This window comes from Mytilus californianus, unplaced genomic scaffold, assembly GCF_021869535.1.
Source record: "Mytilus californianus isolate M0D057914Y unplaced genomic scaffold, xbMytCali1.0.p SCAF_36, whole genome shotgun sequence".
Taxonomy (NCBI): Eukaryota; Metazoa; Mollusca; class Bivalvia; order Mytilida; family Mytilidae; genus Mytilus; species Mytilus californianus.
The window spans coordinates 733,582-754,523 of NW_026262686.1; the positions used below are offsets into that span (position 1 = coordinate 733,582).

The 20,942-nt window shown below is 32.5% G+C and overlaps 1 protein-coding gene across 1 annotated transcript; it reads right to left on the minus strand.

Annotated features, from left to right (window-relative positions):
* Nucleotides 1–7,165: 7,165 nt before the first annotated feature.
* LOC127736760 (pseudouridylate synthase RPUSD4, mitochondrial-like) lies at nucleotides 7,166–20,937 on the minus strand. Its single transcript, XM_052247339.1, has 9 exons — nucleotides 19,402–20,937; nucleotides 17,784–17,903; nucleotides 16,909–16,953; nucleotides 15,256–15,388; nucleotides 13,723–13,823; nucleotides 12,638–12,687; nucleotides 11,350–11,467; nucleotides 8,133–8,230; nucleotides 7,166–7,471 (listed from the first exon to the last, which is right to left on the minus strand). Exons 1-9 carry the CDS (start codon nucleotides 20,453–20,455, stop codon nucleotides 7,274–7,276), a joined length of 1,917 nt encoding a protein of 638 aa, XP_052103299.1. The 5' UTR covers nucleotides 20,456–20,937; the 3' UTR covers nucleotides 7,166–7,273.
* Nucleotides 20,938–20,942: the final 5 nt, after the last annotated feature.

Sequence of the window (20,942 nt, forward strand, 5' to 3'; positions counted from 1 at the left end):
TTTTAGTATTTTTTAATATCCATTACGGAATTAACTTGTATTTCTATGTGGTATTACAAATATTAATATGGGTCAAACAAATGATTGAATCTAATGAAAAGAGGGGGATTGATGATTCTGTCTGAAAATTATTTGAAGAAAATTTGCACTTCACTGGTTGTGCTGTTTTAGGTCTGATCAAAAGTAGACAAATGTAGATATGAATTTATGCTCAAAACATCTTTCCATTGATTTTATTGGATATGTAAAACATCTTGTCTTTTTCACTTCATAATCTGTATCATTAGCATTTAAGTGACATGTCTACTGAAGACAAATTTCTTGAATCTTTGCGGGTCTAATTTAAATCAGTGAAAACAAGGAACATATACCCAAGATAGTACAATGATCTTTTGGCAAAGATTGAACTTTTACCTTTTAGAATCCCCAGAAAACACGGCAACTATAGACTACTTCAATTAAAAAAGGTATGACATTTTTAGCATTGTAGGCTTTGAAAGGTAAAAATTAATGTAAAGTTGAGTGATCAGGAAAAAAAAAAAAAAGTTTTTCTAGACGAAATGTATGATACTTTTGAAAAGCACATACACTGGTCATGACTACAGAGACCATATGATTTATCCAACTTAATAATGCCTATATTTCTGGTAATTCCATGGCTATGCAAATATGTCGTGTGATTCCATGGCCATGCAAATATTTCTCTTGATTATATCAAACTACTAGTATTTCTTTCACTTTGTAAAAATTGTAACATGAAGAAAAAGTATTTAGGGAAGGAAGTAGTAGTGGTGAAACACATTTTATGCAAAGAGTTCAACAGTAGAGGACAGTTTGATTTATAATGAATTTCCGATGGAACCTAGATGGAAACTATAAGTTTCTATAAAATCACCAAACCAAAAAACAAAAGTTTGTAACATTAGAGCACTCACGTCAAATTGTGCTTCAGAGGTGACTTTTGATTTTATTGATGTTTTCACAATGTTCGGTACGCCTCATGAACTGCTAAGTGACATTGGTCGTCAATTCAAAGCTTTGGCTATATCCCAGTTAAAACTAAGGTGGCCAGAACTTGTGAATTTATTTTTGGTGATTGACATTCTAATCTACAGTTCTTACCAGGTCTTAACATGCTATTATGTATCTAATGTATTTAAACTTTGAATATTGTCATTTTATTTACTCGCATTTACATTTGACGTTAAGATTAATGCTTGAACAAATTTTTCAGGATTTAATAATAATGCCTTACATCATTTAGGCAATAGACCTACTGCCCAGGCGTTAGCTTATTGCCTAGTATTTAAGCCGAATGCCTTATTTCACTTATTGCTGCTAACAGATATATAGTATGCTGCTCCATTAGTATCCATGTTTCTTGATTAAGTGTGTTCATAAAGAGGTCTTAATGATAGACCATTGCTACATAGTATGCTGATGGATAAATATCCATATGCTTCCTGATTAGGCTTTTTTTACGAAGAAGTCTTTATGATAGACCATTCATGGTATTGTGTTGAATAATTATCTAGATGCACTTCAGTTAAAAGAATACTATACTCAAGCTGAATCCTTCTCCAGTTTATAAAGAAGCACTGATACTAATAGACCAGCGGTGGGAAGCTACAGTTTTTGCAATATTAACACAACAAAAAAGATTACGCTTAAGAAAGATTATCAGTTCCTCCCATATAGCAAACAAACAACTACATACACATCATATTATAGGCAGTTGCGTGTGTGTCATATTAAACATTTACTGACTGGTTACAATGAGGGAAATACAAGTTTGCTTTCCCTTCGATATCAACTATTGACTTCACCGGCGCCAAGACCAGAAAACCATGGATAGATAAAAAAAGTTAAAGCCGGGGTAAGAAGGAGGAACAAATTATACAATCGAATGAAGAAAACAAAACAAGCATCTGATTTAAGGAAATACAAAGAGAGCAAAAAAATGGTACAAAAGACAACACAGGGATCGATCCTCTTAAAGACAATGGACGATTATTAAATTCCGCAATAGACAAAGTTAACATCTTGAACAGACAGTATTAATCAGTCTTTACTAAGAAAGATAACAAGGACATACCAAAGCCAACACGTAAACAATACCCACCAATGCCAGAGATTATAGTCACAACAGAAGGCGTCAGAAAGTTATTAAACAAATGCAACCCGAGTAAAATACCTGCAAGAATTTTAAGGGAATGTGCTGACCCTTTTATGCATTGTATATAATGCTAGTCTTAGATCCAGTACAGTACCAGAAGACTGGAAACAAGCAAATGTTATTGCAATATTAAAGAAAAGAAGCAGATACGATGCAAGCAACTATATAGACCTGTTACACTCACTTTAGTACTGTGTTGACATGAATTATCATTGATATGGTCACACTTATAATTAACTGTTTACAAAACTTTGAATTTTTGAAATACTAAGGCTTTTCTACCTCAGGAATAGATTACCTTAGCTGTATTTGGCAAAACTTTTAGGAATTTTTGATCCTCAATGTTCTGCAACTTCGTACTTTATTTGGCTTTTTTGACACTTTTTTTATTCGAGCGTCACTGATGAGTCTGTTGTAGACGAAACGCGCATCTGACGCAAATACAAAATTTCAATCCTGGTATCTATGATGAGTTTATTTAGGGGACGACCATTTGATATTCTGGTGGGGGCCAGGAGGATTTGTTTTGGATTGGTTTATTTTTGTGAACTAGAAGAAGAGATTATCTATTTTCTGCACTGTTGAAGCATGATTTTTCATTTTCATTAAAACAAGGGACTGATTATTTATTTTCAAAATTATATTTATAATATTTGAAAACACAATTTTTAAATTTTTTTTTTTATTCCTAAATAGATAATACATGTCTAGTCAAATCATTATGTACCATTAAATCAGAATTAATCCTCCTCCTCTGGAAGTGAATCTTCCGAATTCCAAACTGCATTTATTGTATACATACAAGGTATTAAAGTGGGGGTGTAACTAAGCCTCTTTTAAAAGTAATGTCAAACATATTTGCCGAGCGGAGCTAGGCAAAAAAAATCGGCGAAGGTTTTGGAAGCCGCTGAAGGCCCCAAGAAGATATAGAAAAATGATGCAAAATCTTGCTTTCTCTGCTTTTCCCAGATCCTTTCGTAATCTGAAACGCAAGTTCTGTTAATTATTTTTTCAACAATATTTTGGTCTCACAGCAAAATATATAGATTCAGTGTAAGACTTTTAGTTTTTTATGGGACAACATCAAAAGACCAATATGTAGGATAAAGCAAAAAGTGTAATTCACAAACTTAAGTATGAGGCTGCTTGTTTTTTTCTTCTTAGTGTTTTGGCTTGCAGATAATATTTTTAATATACCTGTCAATTATGTGTTTTTTTTCTCAAATTAAGTTAAGAGGGGCTGATTATCATTGCTATAACAATGTCAAGTAAATTTTTATAACACATTTCAATTACAACTTGATGAACTTCCTAACTGAGATACAATTTGAAATACATGTAGTTTGTAAAATTAGATAAAAAGTCCTTAAATAAAATAAAACTCAAGTTTAGAAAAAATTACTAAATTACAAATGGAATGTAACACTAAGTGAATAAAGAAGGGCAATCAATGAACAAAAGACAAACCCTGGAAAAGATAAAACAACAAACAACATTATAGACAAATAACACTGAAAACTAAAGTTAAATGAGAAATATGGATCCTGAAAACGGGGGCTATGTCAGAGGGTAAACAGAACTTGCTTCTTGCAGGGCGTTCGAAGTAAAAACAAACTGATATGAAGACAAGCTTTTGTTTTTGAAATTTCCTACCTGAGGCATTTGCCTCAATTTAGTTACAGCCCTATAATGAAAGTGAGGTAAATGTTCCTAAGATAATATACATCTAGTTAAATGAAACCCATTTTCAGACATTTCAAGTACATTAATACTTATACAATGTATTATAAAAAAAAATTGGTAAGTTCCCGAATAAAAATAGGAAAAAAGACGAATTTTGGAAGAATCTTGTGCCATTTCTTACTTTAGAATAACATTTATAAAATGGCTTAAAAGACCTGCTGAGTTATTTATTTTCAATACATTGTAGGTCAGGTTATTTATTTTCAAACTAACACAGAACAAACCATTCATTTTTGTTATTATCAAGGCTGAGTTATTTATTTTCAAAATCCTCCTGGCCCCCCCCCCAGAATATCAAATGGTCGTCCCCTAACTTGATCTGTAACTTATCATGGTGTTAAATTATTCAACGAATATCAAATCAATATCTTCAAGCATGTCGGAAAAAAGTGTGGAAACTGATTATTTTCATGAGCTTTCTAAGTCTGAGGACCATAACCCTGCAAAATAATCCTCCAAACTGAACAAATTCGAACTTGATCTGTCACTTGTCATGGAAAAACTATATATACCAAATATCAAATCAATATCTTCAAGCATAACAAAAAAAGTGGGGAAAACTGATTTTTTGCTTGAATTTTTTTTTAAGTCCGGGGACCGCAACGCTACAAAAAAATCACCTGAACCAAACAAAATTCAAACTGGATTTGTAACTTGTCATTTTTAAACTATACACCAAAAATCTAACCAATATCTACAAGCATGACAAAAAAAATGCGGAAAACTGATTTCTTGCATGAATTTTCTAAGTCCAAGGACCATAACTCTGCACACAATCATCAGACCGGAACAAAATTCAAAAGTGATCTGTAACAGGTCATGATAAAACTATATACCAAATATCAAATCAATATCTTCAAGCATGAAGAAAAAAGTGTGGAAAACGGATATGCCGTTCTGACTGACGGATGGACAGTCAGATGCACACCTATAGTCCCTTCTACTTCGTCGGTAGGGGACTAATAAGAGCAGGAAAAACTATCAGTTTCTATTTTATGGTACCTATAGTGGGTATGACAAGCTGAAACCTTGTTATTATCAGAGGTGTTTATTCTAGTAGCTGAGTTGAACAACTTGTTTACATATTCTGCGGATCCAGTTTAGACAATGTTGGACCTGGATGGATACAGTCAATATGAATTTTGTAGTTAACATAGTATTTGGTTCTTCGATGAGGAAGTTTTGTTTGTCTCAGTACATCAGAAGTGATGTTTCGGGAAATAAAAAGGTTTGGTTTGTCATTGTTTTTTGTACGGTTGTTAATTGGATCTGCTATAATTTTTTTTACCTTGGTTGTGATTTTGGGATTTTCTGCATTTATGTACCTGATTTGCTGTTTTAAAAAATATATTTGTAGTTCTAATCTAGCTGACTGACCTTGGAATATTTCTTGTTTTGGATGTTCTTTGCCTGTATTGTACACTCGAATATTATACGGTGGGCACTCTAGAATGATAACTGTTGCATGCTTGTACTTGTCTTGTATTTGACCTTTCCAATTTGATAGTGAAGTTGCAATTTGCTGTTGTAATGTGATGTTATTCCTAGCTCAATATTTTTCCAGGGTTTTTATTGCAAGTTCACATGAACCTATCCATAAGATGTTTACAGCATTTTCCTTTTTTCTTATGATTCTTTTAAGTTTTGGCCAGATAAATGGAGCATCATCAGTTGACAGGCCAGGTTTTGAAAAAAATATTTCTGACTTTAGGTATGACATATGCTTTTAAGGTCATAATTAGATCTGTCATAATTACTGATTGATTGGTAGATTGGATTTGGTGTTTGATGCAATTTTCAGCACTATTCATAATCACTGAACTTAATGTGAATTAATGAACCATCAAAAGGAGTTGATTAACTAACTCATAAAACTGGCCCTAAAAATCTGAAAATTTTCAACAGCAAAAATTTTTTGAAAATATGATGAAAACATATGTTGAAATGTCCAATTGTTTAAATTAAAAAAGACTTCCAACAATAGCCTCATTAGCGATGTATTTGTGATGTCAAAAATGTAGGTGACTTGTTTAAACCTGGTTTTCTGCATAACTTTCCAAAATTTATGACAGTTTTCTGAAAAATTAAGTGATGCCACCCCTCGCCCACAATTATTGATGCTTAAATATTCTTTATATTCCATATTCTTTACTTTTCAACTAAAATGTCAACTGTCGTGGGGTGATGCCACATATGAAATCATGAAAAAAAGGTAGAAAAAATTGACAAATTATAGAAAAATGGACAAAAATGAAATCTATTTATATTTCAGGCTTATATATTTATAAATATGAATCAGATATAAAATTTTTCTTATTATACTTTAATCAAAGTGCTTTTGAGCACTGAAGGGTAAAGATTATTTTCGTTTTGCTATTTTGTAAATTCAAAATAAAACATTGAGTTGTATTTAGCTAGGCAAATTATAAATTTGAGTTGGATTATCTTTCTTTGTTCATGATTTTACATTTGTAGTTGAACCTATTTTTATCACAAACTAATACACCATGGATTACTTATGTAAATTCTAATAAAAAAAATTCTTCTAGATAAGTATGGTAATTCAAATACATATCACATTGTAACTTAAATATCTTAAGTATAACATATCATTAAATAAATGTTTGACATTGGCTGGATAGGATGTAAAGAATGATAACTTCACTGCACTATTTTGTTTGAACTATCAAAGGTAGTGCTATACCTTGGAAGAAAAAGATATCAAGTCAGTACCATAGGGTTTTGATTTCATTCCATGCAATCTTTACCCAAAAAATAATAAATTTAGCAATACAAACACATTAGATTTACTCAGACAATTGAAGTTAAAAAAAAAACCACCTTTTCAGGGTCATTTATTGGGGTTACTGGCTCTTCTCCTTTGGCCAAAGCCAGATGATAGTCAAATGAGATATGCACCATGTCAGGCTATCTGTTCCATGTGTCGGTAGATAGTGTTGTCTGTTGTACTGTCCAAATTTTTTTGTGATGCATGTTTATAACCTTTAATGTATTATATTCACCTAACAATGATTCCATTGACCAAATATAGTTTGACCTAGAACTCATGGTAAATCAGAAAATGACTTAAACACAAAAACTTAACATTTGCCTTATTGAAAGTAGGTATATATCAATAAGACAACACCAATAACAAAAATACGAAACATCCAAATGTCAAACATCTGCCATCATAACTGAATGGTTTAAAGGACAATCCACTTAGTAACTAAAGAATAGATCCAATAAAAACAAAAGCTAATGGGTTTTATAGTCTTTTTCCTAAGTTCACAAAATGTTCTTGCTCTCTATTTCATAAGTTCACAAATATTTCTTTCTCTCCATTTCATAAGTTTACAAATGTTTCTTGAAATCTAATTTCAATCTTTTCATGTTATTGACAAAGAAGTCAGGAACATAAGCTGTGATGTTGAGATTTCTACCGTCAATGAATTCTGGGATAACTAAGGACCTGGCATGTAAATGTAATGGTAGGTAACGCACTTCAGCTTGTCGTATCCTCAGGCGAGTCAGCATGTCAGGAAATATCTTCTGTAATGAGAACAAATTATTGAATGACTACATCATGTAAATTCTACACAATACCTTTTAATCAATTAGACATACACAGCATGTGTGCTGTTTTAAAATGATCAAGCATGTGTCAAACAAAAAGTGTATCAATGTATAAACCTGTTTATGATGTCACAAGTATTCCTACACAGGTGAGTATTCATTACACATTTGATATCTGACATGAATTTTAATTACATTCTATTAGAATTATAAGTACAATCAATCTCTTATAACTCTTCATTGTTAATTTTAGTCAAATTAAGTTTAAAGGATGTGAAGAAATCTACAACAAATTGATGGGTCAAACTAAAGATACCAAGTCTTGAACATGAATGAGATATTTGGTACTGGACGTAAAGCAAATAACTATCAATCAATCTTTAGATACATACTGCATTTGACATTTAAGAAAATTTTAAAGTTTTATTTCAAATCAAATCAAGTTTATTGTACAATACAGGCCTCATACAATTTTATTTGGATAGTATTCTTTCACTGACAAACTGCTACATACAACCTACAACAGTCTACCTTGTACTATTCTACATACCTGTGGAGTCATTTTGGTTATATGTGAATACTTGTGGTCTCCAAGGATAGGGGTGTTCTATAGTCTACCTTGTACTATTCTACATACCTGTGGAGCCATTTTGGTTATATGTGAATACTTGTGGTCTCCAAGGATAGGGGTGTTCAATCCAAAGAACATATGTGCTCTAATCTGATGTTTTACACCTGTAAACAGACAAAATAAGTTTTAATCTACACAACAACTCATGTTGATTTTGACATTTCCACCTTCACTCATTTTTCCAAATTATTTAATAAAAAATAAAAAGATGTGTTATGAATGCCATTTAGACAACTATGCACCTACAGCACAGAACAAGGATGTTCACTGTATGGGCTTCAATTATAAGCAAACCCATAATGTATATATGGTAAACTATTCAAAATGTATCTATCGTAAATTGGGTTATTTTGGTTGTAGTTTTATTTTGGTTTATTTGGTGCCTCCAATGAAAGTGCCAAAATTAAACACACGAAAATAAAGCAAACACTAAAACTTGAAACGCCAAAACGTGTACCCGATACGACAAAATCGTAATGTTAATTGTTGGGGAAAATGTTTTATGATTTTATATCTTCCTTATATTTCCTACAATTCTATACATAGCCAAATCTGCAAATTTAATATATACCTGGTATAATTAGACAACAACACTTATATAATTTTTACAAAATTGTCAATTTTCTGAAATTGTTTAGAAAACACAACATGAATTCTTATTCACACATGTCATAAATATGCCAGGCTATTGCTGATTAGACGCCGTTATTGGTTATTAGAATATTTAAACTTCTTGTAATCCTTTATCTTCAATTAATTAACATGTACTGCTAGAGGCATAAGGATTAAAATTAAAATCCTTGATCTCAATAGAATAACATGTACTGCAATAGAGATAATTAAAATTTATTTCATATGATATTTGTAAAAAAATAAATAATCTATTTAAGAAGTGATTTTAATGTTTAAGATTTTATTTCATATTTTCTTTCAGCTTTGAACCACGATATACGGAATTATTTGAAATTGCATCCGTATCTTATTCCTTCATTAAGTTAACTTTGCCGTGTTTCTAGTTTGAGAAATTCAATAATATTTTTTTAATTAAACAGGTAAATAAAGGCAAATATGAATGAGCTTGCTCACTACTGTTGTTCCAAAATTAAACACATCAATTGGACGAACCACCAAAATTACACACACCAAAATAAAACACATGCCTTTCAAGAGAAAACCGCCAAAATATCCCGACACCAAAATTTCCCAATTTACGGTATTATTCTTGTATGACGAAAGAATCATTAAACAGTGTTTGCTTATATAATTAACGCCTAGTGGCAAATATTTCTGTTACCTATTCTAACATCAGACTCAGACTTCTTTTAAACCTAATTTTACTCTGTGTATTGTTGCTGTGTGTTTTTTATTCCACATTGGTAAGGGATATAGGGGAAGGGTTTAGATCTAACAAAACATGTTTAACCCCGCTGCTTTTTTGCACCTTTCCCAAGTCAGGAACCTCTGGCTTTGTTAGTCTTGAATGTTTTTTTAAAATTTTGGTTCATTTATATGTTTCGAAGATTAGTGTGAGGTCTGTTTTTGCTGAACTAGTATACATTATTGTTTGGGGGCCAGCTGAAGCACGCCTCAAGGTGCGGGATTTATTGCTGTGTTGAAGACCTATTGAGGCCTTGGGCTGTTTTCTGCTCTTTGGTCAGGTTGTTGTCGCTTTGGCGCATTCCTGTTTCCATTCTCAATTTTAACCAAACAACACTTTATCCTAAGAAACCAACTATATTTCTACAGAGTAACTATGCATCACTTACTTGTCAAGGGAATACATTCTACTAAAGCAGCATTGCCTGAGGTTGAGAATACTTTATACTGAGTTACTGGCCATCACTTACTTGTCAAGGGAATACATTCTACTAAATCAGCATTGCCTGAGGTTGACAATACTTTATACTGAGTAACTGGCCATCACTTACTTGTCAAGGGAATACATTCTACTAAAGTAGCATTGCCTGATGTTGACAATACTTTATACTGAGTAACTGGCCATCACTTACTTGTCAAGGGAATACATTCTACTTTAGCAGCATTGCCTGAGGTTGACAATACTTTATACTGAGTAACTGGTCATCACTTACTTGTCAGGGGAATACATTCTACTAAAGCAGCATTGCCTGAGGTTGAGAATACTTTATACTGTGTAACTAGCCATCACTTACACGTCAGGGGAATACATTCTACTAACGCAGCATTGCCAGATATTGACAATACTTTATACTGAGTTACTGGCCATCACTTATTTGTCAAGGGAATACATTCTACAAAAGCAGCATTGCCAGAGGTTGGCAATACTTTATACTGAGTAACTGGTCATCACTTTCTTGTCAAGGGAATACATTCTACTAAAGCAGCATAGCCAGAGGTTGGCAATACTTTATACTGAATAACTGGTCATCACTTACTTGTCAGGGAATACATTCTACTAAAGCAGCATTGCCAGAGGTTGACAATACTTTATACTGAGTTACTGGCCATCACTTACTTGTCAAGGGAATACATTCTACTAAAGCAGCATTGCCTGATGTTGACAATACTTTATACTGAGTAACTGGCCACCACTTACTTGTCAATGGAATACATTCTACTAAAGCAGCATTGCCTGAGGTTGACAATACTTTATACTGAGTAACTGGCCATCACTTACTTGTCAAGGGAATACATTCTACTAAAGCAGCATTGCCTGATGTTGACAATACTTTATACTGAGTAACTGGCCATCACTTACTTGTCAAGGGAATACATTCTACTAAAGCAGCATTGCCTGAGGTTGACAATACTTTATACTGAGTAACTGGTCATCACTTACTTGTCAGGGGAATACATTCTACTAAAGCAGCATTGTCTGAGATTGACAATACTTTATACTGAGTAACTAGCCATCACTTACACGTCAGGGGAATACATTCTACTAAAGCAGCATTGCCAGATGTTGACAATACTTTATACTGAGTTACTGGCCATCACTTATTTGTCAAGGGAATACATTCTACAAAAGCAGCATTGCCAGAGGTTGGCAATACTTTATACTGAGTAACTGGTCATCACTTACTTGTCAAGGGAATACATTCTACTAAAGCAGCATTGCCTGAGGTTGGCAATACTTTATACTGAATAACTGATCATCACTTACTTGTCAAGGGAATACATTCTACCAAAGCAGCATTGCCTGAGGTTGACAATACTTTATACTGAGTTACTGGCCATCACTTACTTGTCAAGGGAATACATTCTACTAAAGCAGCATTGCCAGAGGTTGACAATACTTTATACTGAGTTTCTGCTTTGGAAGTTCCTTTAGGTCTGTTGAATCCTTCAGGTTTCAGAACCATCTAAAAATATTAAACATAATTTATGATTAATTATATTTTTATTATTTATTATTAATTGATATAATTTCTTTTTAAAAGCAAAATTATTTTAATGTTTTGAGTCAACCTAGTGAATCTTAGCGAAATTTATACAGCTTGTGAAGAAGACTGGTTCTTGTTGTAATATAGTATATCATAAGACATATATACCACACAGTACATATCTCTTTATATCTTACCTCCTATACATTTCTAGAAATATGATTGGTTAAAAGCAACTGTGTGGAGACCATGTATATTTCATGTGGGGTTAGTAGGCATGATTTATTTCAATACACAGTTAGTAGTGGTGTAACGTCCCTTTGTAAAAAAAAACACGGTGTTGAGGAAAAATCTGAAAGGTTTCAACAGACGAAGAAATTGATGATGAACAATTGAAATAAATTCATAAAACAGGTTTAAAGCTAACAAGATGTTATTGTTGGCATTTGCTTTTGTATAGACTGATGGAAGTAGGTTCTTAATACTAAGGATTGTAGACTTGATCACTTTGACACACTATGTAACTAATAATATTCATAAGACTCTACTGTTTATTATGATATGTGTTTCAAAGACCCTACTGTTAATTGCAATTTTTTACGAAAAAGGAGTGATCAAATTTTGTGTGTTTTCTGAATATTGTTGTCATTTTTGGAATAGACGTACTAAATTACCCAATTGATTTCAAAAATGAAATAGACAAACATATTTTTCTATAAATATATTAAAACAAATGCATAAAATTCAAAGAGTTTATATCAATACAGAATTTTTCACTTCCAACAAATTTATATTGCCAACTGACAACTTTCATGAATCACAGCTGCTATCTTAAAAACCAATTATTGTCATGTTAGTATTGGTGCCATAAAGGAGCTGAGGCAGCAATCCACCAACAACCGTATTACAAAACAGACATATTGTCTTGGTTTTTTGTGTTGTTGGGTTGCAGTTTTTATTTATTGCTTCATACACTGTATCTCTTTATATTCTTATTTTAACCCCTTACCCTGTATTTACCTATTTTAACCCCTTACCCTGTATTTACCTATGTTAACCCCTTACCCTGTATTTACCTATGTTAACCCCTTACCCTGTATTTACCTATGTTAACCCCTTACCCTGTATTTACCTATTTTAACCCCTTACCCTGTATTTTCCATCTATCTTGCCTTCTGCAATTGGTATGTCTATGACACCTGAAAAATATAATCACATCTTTCACGCAGATATTAGATCTATTTATTTCTCGACATTGTATGCAAAAATAAAAGAATTCCTCAATGTTTCATGTAATCTTCATTACAGTCAGCATCAACTTCCATACATCAATCAATCCTGTTACTGAGAGAATACACAGATGAAAATTAAACAAAGGATGAACTTTTAGAAGTCTGACTGCATATAAAGAAGTGTCCATATGAAGTTAATATGCACTTTCAAAGAAACTATAAAATAAAGGCAAACTTTTGTTATTCCAACGCCAACAGACCAACGAGGTATCAGTTCCTTATTTAATCCAGCAAAGGATGAAACACAATTCTCCCATATACATATTTTGAAAAGCTACTTTAATCAATATGCTCAGGTTATACTTTACCTTAGGTATAGGGGGAGGGTTGAGATCTCATAAACATGTTTAACCCCGCCGCATTTTTGCGCCTGTCCCAAGTCAGGAGCCTCTAGCCTTTGTTAGTCTTGTATTATTTTTAATTTTAGTTTCTTGTGTACAATTTGGAGTTTAGTATGGCGTTCACTATCACTGAACTAGTATATATATTTGTTTAGGGGCCAGCTGAAGGATGCCTCCGGGTGCGGGAATTTCTTGCTGCATTGAAGACCTGTTGGTGACCTTCTGCTGTTGTCTGTTCTATGGTCGGGTTGTTGTCTCTTTGACACATTCCCCATTTCCATTCTCAATTTTATCAATATACCTGTTCTCTCTTCTCTCTTAAACACAATTTAAAATTCATCAATCATAAAGCTGTCAATTCAGCACCCATGTTTTATTCATATTTCAATATGTTCATTGTACAAATATCTACAATGTACATGTACCATTTTATAATCATCACATGAATCTGTCACTTTGTATAAGTATCTGCAATGTACATGTACTGCCTTACAATCATCACCTGAATCTGTCACTGGTATGTGTGTAAGTGCATAAGTGTGTTGTGTGAAAGTCTGTTAGTGTGTAACAGTGTAATATGTGTAAGTAACTTATGACTTACCTTCTTCAGGATTAGGAATGCCTTTGGTCAAAACAAAGAATTTCTTTATCACTTCATTTTTCTTATAAGCTTCTGTCAATCTGAAGGCCATCATTTCTGTTCTATAATAAAAAGAAAATCAACAAATCATTAAACAAAATTGCTCTTAATAAATTTTGTTTACTTTAGGCAAATTCTTTATTTACCTTCATCAGCAATGCTCACACCCAAACATTCAAAATCCAGGGATGTATAAATACCCAGAAGCATAACGAGCTATATGACCAAAATGAATCTAAAAAGAATAGCCAAAGTCATTAACAGTTGTCATAGTAAAAGCTCAAACAAAAACAAACTACCTGGACAACTGTCAACATATAGTATTGCATTCATTCATTTTGTGTGTCCATATATAGTCCTGATAGTCTAACAGTTGATGAAATACTACCTATTTATCTATTTATTTGGGACCGTTTCAACAGTCTTTTGCTCGCAACCCATTCCAGAGGCCTTGAATTAGATCTCATGATGGGTTATACAAGATATAAAATTAGTATTTTGCTGCTTCTCCTCTAAGCAAATGGCATGAAGGAGTAAGAGCAATGACTAGTCAGATCATACTTAGAATAATGTTTCAATCTACGGTGACATTTCTTTCTCTGTACTGTTAATTTGTGAACAGGCACATTATAAAGCCTGCTTGAGGTCTTTGTCTAGTACAAAGCAGGATTCATAAATTGTCTTTAAAAGTTGGGTAAATCACAAAGACAAAGTCTTTTATAGTGTACAGCAACTTATGTATTGACATGTACGGCAGCTTGCATTTTACCACCTCTCCGCTTCAGCTAGTACCACTATCCAATGTTGCTCTCAAACGGAGTACAAATAGAGAATAAAAAAGTTGAATACTACTTAATTTTACAAAAGTTAACTGATTGCTAGATAAAATCACATATTACCGATATTTGAAATTATAACTGTATGATAATAAACATATGGTTATGGTTGTCTTTCTGGTATTGTTTAACATCTCACCCCTTATTTCATTTTATTGATTTTGTATTTACATTGTGTCATAGATCAAATTTATTCGTTCAGTGTATGTTCACTTGTTTTTGTTAATATGTCTTTTGATTGAGTTAAGCCATTTCAATTGATATTTTATAGTGTGTGTTTCTATGTTGTGATGTTACACTATTATTTCAGGTAAGGGTGAAGGTTGGTACCTATTAAAACATTTAAACCCGCTGCATTTGTTTGCACCTGTCCTAAGTCAGGAACCTGATGTTCAGTGGTTGTCGTTTGTCGATGTGGTTCATAAGTGTTTCTCGTTTTTTTATATTGATTAGACCGTTGGTTTTTCTGTTTGAATGGTTTTACACTAGTAACTAGGCCCTTTATAGCTTGCTGCTTGGTGTGAGCCAAGGCTCCATGTTGAAGACTGTACTTTGACCTATAATGGTTTACTTTTAAAAATTGTGACTTGGATAGAGAGTTGTCTGTGAACTTGTCTCATTGGCACTCATACCACATCTTCTTATATCTATAACATACTTTGCTAACAAGATAATCCCTGTTGAATCTCTGTCTAAGTGAGTAATAAGGTGGAGCTTCTTCAGTTCTGGGTCAACATGGTTCTTTAACTTTTCTAAACAGTTCTGTACAGTTAAATGAATTCCAGGGCCATCTTAAAATAATTAAAATATAAATACTCTAAATACAAAGAAAACATACAAAACCCCAACTTGTAAAAATGCAAGAGTCAATGTACTAATTCAAACCTAATGAAATTTTGTTTTTGTTGAAACTTTATGACATTTGATTCTGTATGTTGTCATTAGCAATTACTAGGGAGTTTTAGTGCTCTCATTGTTTATTAACAAACAGTCATGGGGTAAGTTAACTTAAGATTTATAAAAGCGACATCTACCAAATTTGAAGTTGACCTATGTTTAGTGGTAATAAGCATTGTGTTTAAGTTTCATAACATTTGGTTGTGGCAAAATACAGTTAGAGTGTGGAAAGGGCAAATTCACCAATTTTTCTAATTATACACGAACATAATTTGAGAACAATGACACCTCACAAATTCAAACTTGATCTGTGTTTGATGGTAATAAGCATTGTGTATAAGTTTCATAACATTGATTGAGGCAAACAAGAGTTAGAGAATGTTACCAATTTCTGGACAAACAGATGGCCATACAGATGGAGACTTACAGACAAACAAGGGTAAACCTTAATGCCCCTCCGCCAAGTGACATTGTGGCATTACAAATCTTCCATCCTCTATCCTGCTCTGCCAATCTAACAGTACCTTTATATTCAATAGTTTAATTTGTATTAGTTCTGAACATGCATGAAATATTTGCCACTGGACAATAAGCTATTGCCAATCAATTAATCAATATTTATTGACACTACATGTGTAAGTCCATAAGGTTACTCATTACTTCCGGCAAAAATATGAATCTTGTCATGGGCAATTAATTATATATTATACCATCTCTGACGAATATCACACTTATTTACGAATTATATGTCTATTGGTTTGACTGACTGTAGTAACCTTGAATTGTCTCCCCTTAAAAAACTTACCAACACAAGGCATTCCATATGGTTTACTGATGGCTATTAAATCATCTGATTATCTCCCCTTTATAAACTTACCACCACAAGGCATTCCATATGGTTACAAGAGCGCAATTATTTGTTGAAATTTTACCAGCAAGTTTTTTACCCCAAGATGGTACTCAGAATAGAATCCTGTACGGCTTCTGATTGGATGATACATGATCAAAATTACTTTTTTATCAAAAGCTTATCCAATTAGGTTTAAAAAATCCAGAAAATCAAATTCACATTTTACAAAGTATAGAAAATATCTTCTATTTCTGCACGTCGGACCCATTACAAATTTGACCTTTTCATTTAGCGAAAAAAAATAGACGATCTTTTTCAACTGCATTTTTAGTCAATTTTTGACGCATGACCATATGTATTTTTTTGGTTGTTACGCAACACTGGTATTTCTAGTAACAGGAACTGCTACTGTTTTTTTCATAGTTTGTGTAGTCATCGAGAAATAAAATATGGAACACCACTGGTACCCTATGGAAAATGCATTACCAATAATTGTGCTCTTGTAACCATATGGTTTACTGATGGCTATTATATCATCTGATTATCTCCCCTTTATAAACTTACCAACACAAGGCATTCCATAGGGTTTACTGATTGCTATTATATCATCTGAAATAAAAACTTCAAATTAATACTTTTACATCTTATTCTTAAAATAGAAAGCTGTCTATATGTCAAGCTTTAATAAATCCAAGTTGGAAAAATTTGAAAGTAAATTTAACTGAGATGGGACTATCAAAGGTCTGCCATTTACACCAAATTCCAAAATATGATAAAAATCTTCATCTTTACGGTATGACTTCTTTTTTATAGATTGTTAAATTTAACTTCAAGTTCATAAATTATGTTCATCATACACTACATTGTAGAAGTCATGTCAACTATATGTTGACCTTGGATTCATTACAATTACATGTGTCATATATACAATACTGTGATAAAGCTTGCCAAAAACCTCTGTAAAGGTCATATCAAATAACCTTTAACCTTGGTTTGTTTATTTACCTCTATCATTTACAAAACTGTATTAAAGCCTGCTTACAACCTCTGTAGAGGTTATATCAATTAACTTTTAACCTTGGTTTCTTTAATTACCTCTATCATATACAATACAGTGAGAAAGCTATTAATTTACTTTTTTAATCATGGATACTTTTATCACCTAAATCTTGCACAATACTATGATAAAGCTTGCTAACAATTTCCGTAGAGGTCATATCAATTAACCTTTAGCCTCAGTTTCTTTAATTACCTCTATCTTGCATAATACTATGAATCTATGATAAAGCTTGCTAACAACCTCTGTAGAGGTCATAGCAATTCACTTTTAACCTTGTGTTTTTTCGATTACTTCTATCTTGCATAATACTATGATAAGCTTGCTAACAACTTCTGTAGAGGTCGTATCAATTAACCTTTAACCTCAGCTTCTTATTTACCTCTATCATACACAATACTATGATAAAGCTTGCTAACGACCTCTGTAGAGGTCATATCATGTAACTTTTGCTTCATTTCTTTGTTTTGCCTGAGTTTCTTTCTTATTGGTTCTGCTGTTTCTGTAATACATAAACATAAGGTCAAAGGTTAATTTAGCTATAGAATTTTAATTTTTTTTTTCTTAATTTAAATTCAGTTATAATTACAATGCAATGCAAGATTACTTTAATGAAATATAATAAAATTGAACTACATGTATAGCTATGATAGCCAAGTGTTTTTTTGTCAGTCAGTTGGACAATAAATAGTTATTTTTAAAGAACAAAAAATCCATATCAAATGTTAACATTCAGACCAAACTGTTGCCACACAACAAGATCTATGGGTAAAAGATTAAAAGTATTTTGCAATTCAGTTGGATTTGTTTTTTAAATGAAAGGTAAAAGTGCAAAAATTAAAAGAGGTGAAATTTACATTTGTTAAGGTTGCAATTAGTAAAGGAGTATTTTTACATCTTGGATCACAAATGATTGGTCCAGATTTTAACTGAAATAAGCAAATTCTGTGCAGAAAACACAATTTATTTTTGTAAATTTTCATTTAATAAAATTCTATCTGTGGGTAATAATATAGTTCATAATTAAAGAAAAATTGTGCTACATGTATGTAAAAGAGAAGCAAAAGATACAAAAGTGATATTCAAACTCATAGGTCGAAAAACAAACTGACAATGTCATCATGGTCATGGGGGGATAACTCGGATAATTTAATTAAGAGAAAAGAATACTGGTATACATGGTATATATGTATGCTAAATTTATAAATTTTGTTTCATATGTAGCAAGAATATTAAGAATTGTATACTGCAGTTACCACATTTTTTTAATAATTATTTTTTAATGCATTACATAAGAGCTACTTTCTCAAATTTCATCTCAAAATTCTATTATCTATCTTTTTTCTAGACACATGATATTGTTATTTAGTATAAACCTGAAAAGATGAGAATTGTGCACAGCCTGTAAGCATGGTAAGCTTGAAAACATTCATGAGAACCTTTTAGCATTTCATTACTACTATGTCAATAACTGGTAAAATATTGGAGCTGAAATAAATTTAAGGCAATATCAGCATGATCAGTCATACATTAATATGTATGATGATGTGTACATGTATGACACCTATGTTACAAAAATTTCTCTACATTTTTTTGGGTTCAAAACATTATATCACATGATACAAGTGTAACCAGAGAGCATGATTTTCATTACAAAATCGCCTGTCTGCACCTGGACTCAAACCTGGGACCACTGTGTTATAAGGCAGTGTGTTAACCAACTGAGCTAAAGAAGTACTTCCTTAGCTCAACCACTTACGGCTGACTAAGTATCTAATACATATACTAAGGGAAGCAATTCCGTCACACTCCCCCCACCTCAAGAGTCATCATACCATAATGACTCTTACAACACAAACCCTAGCTAGAAATCCTCTCTAACTACCGTGGGTTTTTTAGTTGGGGGCCAAATGTAACTGGAAAGCATCTCTACTGTTACACATATATGCATACAATTAAAATGACAAATTCGAAACAGGTATGTTATAAAACACATGTACCTTTAGACAATATAGATGTATCGTCAAGCTCATCTCTTATTTTTCTGGCAGCTTCCTCAGCTGTAGAGAGACTTTTCTCGTTATGTAGTTTTCCTGAAGAGACATTTTGATTACGTTTATAAGCAGATGCCTGTTGATGTTCTATGGTTAAATCAAGAGTAATTTTACTTTGATTTATATCATTTGGATTTCCCTTTTCTATTTCTGACTGGTGATTACTGTTTGTCTTTTCTGTTGTATGTAAATTATTAAAATACTGACTTTCAATTGAAATTTCATGATCATTTAATTGGTTATAATCAATTTCTTCAAGTGAAACAGCCGATAACTTATTATTTTCTTGTTCATGTTCTATACATTTACGATCAGTTAATATATCTGGTTTATTGTTGGTATTTTCCTTTAGACCATCTCTATCACTTTCATGCTTCAGTGCATAATCAAAATATTGCTGATCTATAATGTTACTTTGTGTTTCACCAAAAGATTCTGATTTTATGTTTGCACTGTCATGACTGTGATCTGAAATATTTGAAACATTTCTGCTTGATTCACATAGAATATTACTGTAAGGTTCCTGGTTATGCACAGTGTCAAAATATTGCTGGTCTATAAAGTTATCATGGTTGTCTTCTGTCACAGATTTAGCTTTAAGATGGGAGTTTTCCAGTGTGCTCTCCTGCTTTAATAGATAGGGAAAATATTGTGTCTCAACAGTTGTAGATGTGTTGTTAGACATCTTTGTTTGTTTATCCATCCCTAGGTTTACAGACGAATCAAAGTAGTTTTGATCAATATCATTAGAGGGTCTATACTCTTCATTAGTAGCAGTTTGTCTTTCTGATTTACTTTTGGCTGGGTGTTTCATTTCATAATCTCTCTTTTCTCTACTTAATATTGCAGCCTTTCCTTGTCTAGTTGGCTGTAGTCTAGGATTTTTCAAATTTGATGAGAAATTTTGTAGGATATCACCATTTTTGTCTGCTAAATCAGAATCTTGTATAGAAACATCTCTGACTACTGGATAAGACTCCTTATTAATTACCATTTGCATGTTGTCATTTTCTAAAGTGTTTACATTTTTCACTTTTCTTCTTTGTCGCTTAGTTTTAACATTGTAGGATTCATTTTTATCAGAAGATTGGCTCGTTAGGAACTTATTTGAAACACCTGGATCTAAGCGAACATATCCATATGGCACTTGAACTGTGTCAAATTTTTTCTTTGGGATAATATTGGGAATGTTGTATTTTGTTGCCAACTGTTCTGTTTTGAGGGACACCTCTGGATTTACACGAGGCTGAAGTGATTCATAAAATTCATTAATGCCATAGATATCATCTTCCTTACAAAAATCATTTGTGACATTATTATCAGATGTTTGCTCTTCTGTCTTGGTAATTTGAGAAGAAATATATTTGTCCTCAATGTAGTGAATGTTAAGATATTTATTTCGTTTAAAAATAACTCTTAGAGTACGAGTAATGTTCGATCGTTGTGCTAAATTCACCACAACACAACTCCGCAAGGGCGCTGACATC